The 4,052-nt window shown below is 36.2% G+C and overlaps 1 protein-coding gene across 4 annotated transcripts in view; it reads right to left on the bottom strand.

The window, feature by feature from the left end:
* Nucleotides 1-1,748: 1,748 nt before the first annotated feature.
* Nucleotides 1,749-4,052, bottom strand: part of BTBD8 (BTB domain containing 8) — a 125,445-nt gene continuing 123,141 nt past the window's right edge. For all 4 annotated transcript variants that reach the window (XM_037744134.1, XM_017544147.2, XM_037744135.1 and 1 more), the window contains one exon: nt 1,749-3,959. In XM_037744134.1, the coding sequence (XP_037600062.1) occupies nt 3,490-3,959 (470 nt within the window). In that variant the 3' untranslated portion in view covers nt 1,749-3,489. The remainder of the gene's footprint in view (nt 3,960-4,052) is intronic.

Raw genomic sequence — 4,052 nt, 5'->3', positions numbered from 1 at the left:
TCTGATAGCAATTGATTTATTTCTTTGAGAGAGAGTCTCACTCTATTGCCCAGGTTGGAGAGCAGTGGTGTAATCACAGCTCACCGCAGTTTCTTAACTCCTGGGCTCACGTGATCCTCCTGCCTCAGCCTCCTGAGTAACTAGGACTATAGGCACGTGTCACCATGCCCAGCTAATTAAAAAAAAATTTTTTTAGAGATAGGTTTTGCCATGTTGCCCAGGTTGGTCTTAAACTCCTGGGCTCATGCAATCTGCCTGCCTCAGCCTCCCAAAGTGCTGGGATTACAGGTGTAAGCCATGTGTTCAGCCTCTGATAGCAATTTAAAAATTCCTTTCCATCTTCTGACACCATGTAATCATTCACCAAGTTCCACAGTTTCAACTCACCTAATGTCTCTATTACCAAATCCTTCTCATTCCCTATTTCTAAGGTCAACAAAACTATCATAATTGCATCCCGACAGGTTTGGGCACTTCTCCATACTTGGCCATCTTCATTACTGCTGGTTATTTTTCTAAAACACACCTGGTTATGTTACCTAACTACTTAAAAAACAACTTTGATTATTATTCATCGTGAGTTGTAGGTGGTTATTTCCCAAGAACACAGAAATATGTTGTACTAAGAGTTAAATAAATGAATGCATAATAAGGGAGACATAATACCCACCAAATCCAAGGCTTAAACACTTTAAAGACTGCATTTAGAGCAGTAACTTTCAGAACCCAGCACCAGCTCAACTCTTTAGTCCTATCTCCTACCATTCTTCCTCCCTATCCTCAATACCCAACCTGGCCACTGTTCCTCAATGTACTGCCATATCTAGACTGCCCCATCACCAAATTCCTATTCACCCTTGAAAGCCAGCATCAGATGCTACCTGGTTTCACCAAAAAATGGTATAATGGAGGCTTTACACCCTTTCCATAAACCTCATCAGTCCACTCTAAGCAACCCAAATCAAAATAAAATATTTCATATGGAGTTTTGCAATCTCATGTAAACTATGTATAAAAAGCATCTTAAAAAATATATTTTATTATCTGCAACATATTAAGTGAAAGCAAAGTACTCGCTATGCAGGTGCATCTTCAAGACAAGTCCCTTGGCCTACACTTCCAACTAGATTGCAGCTAAACTCCTCCCTAGAAATTCTGAAGCAGTCACAGACTATTACTTGCCGTAAGCAGCTTTCTCTAAGCTGTTTCTGACAAGCCATTGATAGCTTCTCCTTCTGGGCCCCCACACATCTGATTATATACAACTGTTATCTTACTAAAAAACAGTGTAGTGTGTTATTTTCTCCTTTGCTTTCTTTTACAATGGTAGCTCATCCAGGGAAAGGATTCTACATTAGTTTCCTCATACATAAAATAAGAAGACATATCTCATAGAATTAAATGTGTTAATGCATTTTTAAAGCACTTATCACAGAATCTAACATGTAGTAAGTGCTAAATGAATGTCAGCAATTCTTTTTCAATTTATGTTTGTTAAATGATGAAGCACTAGTACAAAGAGTCCCATAGCAAACAGACTGGTAGATGTGTGGTTCACAAAAGAGCATGCTATGAAAACACAGTATGTCCTGAAATTCTCTGAGCGGTTACTATGTAAGCAAAATGGCTTCCTAGTTATCTATTTGCAGATGTGATGTGAAACTGAATAGATTTTAATGTTTAGTAGTTTAAGAAGATTTTAATACCTTAAAACTGGGAAAAGAAATTAAGTTTCAATTATAAATTTGTGAACTTCTGAAAAGTGTATTGAAAGTAACACTTAAAACAGTTTCACATTTGGAGAAAAAGAAAACATAGTGTCTTGGGAATTTGTGCTGTCTTTATTCTTTATACTGCAAACTATCTGCACTGCAAATTATCTGTAAGTGTATTTGATCTCAGGTTTGTGAGAAAAAGTGTGTTGTGTGGTAGAAATACCAAAATGGTATTACTGTGGGCTACACATATTGAATAGGGCTACAGATATTAAATCCTAGCCCACAAATGAGCTGTGGGATCTTGGGCAAGCTCTTAATTCCTCTGGGCATCAGAGCCCATCTTTGGAATTTGGAGACATAAAATTCTCATTCAGCTCTAAATTACAAAGGTTTTATAATACTGTCTTTTGAACTTTTTCTTACATGATTCCCCCCATATCCTCTTACTAGAAACTTTTTTTAAGAGCAGAAATCAAGTCTTATTTTCTTTACACGCAAGTGCCAAAATCCAGAGCCTGTTTCTTGACTTTGAATTAGTTAATAATTGTTCTTGAACGAGTGCCCCTCTTCACAGCTTCTAGTTAAAAAAAAAAGGCATAGCAAATTTATGGTATAATAGGTAGAGAAGCTAACCTTAACATAATTATATTAGAACAAATTATTGTGCATTAATGACTTGGTATTCAATACAGTTATAGATTCTCTCTATTGTTATTTGTTGAACACTTACTAATTTAGAAAAGGGATTCTAAACTATTTTCTTAACTTCTGACATATTTCAGAGAATTATGAGCCACAAAGCTTCGAGGCTTATTTATGAAATCCCATAATCCTACAGGCAGTATCAATATTCCAATATCAAAAGTACCCAAGTACTCGTTACAATGCTACCCAAGTAGCATTTTATAGAAAAGGTTTTTATCTTTGACTTACTACCAAAATTACAGACTGAAAGGCAATCTGATCAAGGAAATAAGGAACTGGTATATACTGACACACCAAGAAAGCAAACATGAGTGTGTGTGCACATACATACACATACACACAATTCAAGTTTATAATTAGTGCTGGCTTATTGCAGGTGCAGTTCCAACACATCCTTAACATGGAATGGAAAATGGAGAATGAGTGACTACCTGTAAAGGAAGTCTATGCTTTTGAACAAGGGCAGATTCCCTTCTCTGGATATACCCCCCAAAAGAGAGAGACAGGAAATTCCATTTCTCTTGTTTAAGTCATGGTGTGGCTGAAATTTGAGATGCACTTGCTTCAGAATTTCCTGAACCTGAATTGTTGGGAAAGTTTTTCCCCAACACTCAGCTATCAGCCTCAATCACCTAAATGTGAGTTTGAATGTTGTTCACAGAAAACTCTACATGAATGGACACAAGCACAGTAAGTTTTTTATTGTTAAGTTACTATGTTACCATATGCAGAGCAAAAAGTAAAGGGACTGATCTACTTGTGCATTCACACTTTAAATTCCTGAATAATGAACAAGTGAACAAATGATCAGTTAGGAAAGGAAAACTGAAGCAAGGGTTTCCTTACGAGTCTTCTAATTTCTGTAATAATTATAGAAAACATGCTCAAAAACTTTAGAAAAACATTTTTCTATATGTATCAATAAACTATGTTGACCTCATTAAATTGGAAAGACTTAATATTAAGGAAAGTTTGTATCAGGTAATGCAATTACCATTTGGATATAATATAGGCATCAAAAAAATAAAGGAATGGCATAGTTTAAATTTTTCCAAAATGTTAACACTTAATGCTGAGTTTCCAGTTCCAGAATTGTCCACTCCCCTTGAGGTGAACAATCTTCAGAGGAAAAACTAGCCATAGTGATGCTCGCTGAGGAATCATCAAGTGGAGATGTTAGTTCACTCCATCTGTTCAAAGTGTCAATATGTGCTATACCCTGAGGTTTTGAGCTGTCTCGTGCTAAAAGTAGTGTCTGATTGATTAGATACTGTGCTAAATTTAAGTCTTCAGGAACGGAATTTGTAACATCTAAGTTTGAATCCTGTTCAGACAGCAGTTGCTTTAGTAGTGTCCAATCTTGTTTAGCAAAATGTTGGTCATCTTCAAAATCCGTATCTGTAACATGTGTTTCTGATTCCACTTTCTGCTCAAGTACTTCTATTACATCCATCTCATATATTGGAGAGAGGGTTTTTGAAGGCCGGTGGTCATACATGCAGGTTTGTGCCAGTGTGTCACAATCATCTATGTCTCCTGAAATAATTCATAATACTACACAATGTAAAAATTGCACGTTGGTACCCTTCAGAGTTTTGTAGAATATTAACACAATATAACAGTGATAGT

Source organism: Cebus imitator, unplaced genomic scaffold (genome assembly GCF_001604975.1).
Source record: "Cebus imitator isolate Cc_AM_T3 unplaced genomic scaffold, Cebus_imitator-1.0 Scaffold166, whole genome shotgun sequence".
Classification (NCBI taxonomy): Eukaryota; Metazoa; Chordata; class Mammalia; order Primates; family Cebidae; genus Cebus; species Cebus imitator.
Note: the sequence above shows the minus strand (reverse complement) of the source record. Positions and strands in the feature narration are given on the sequence as shown.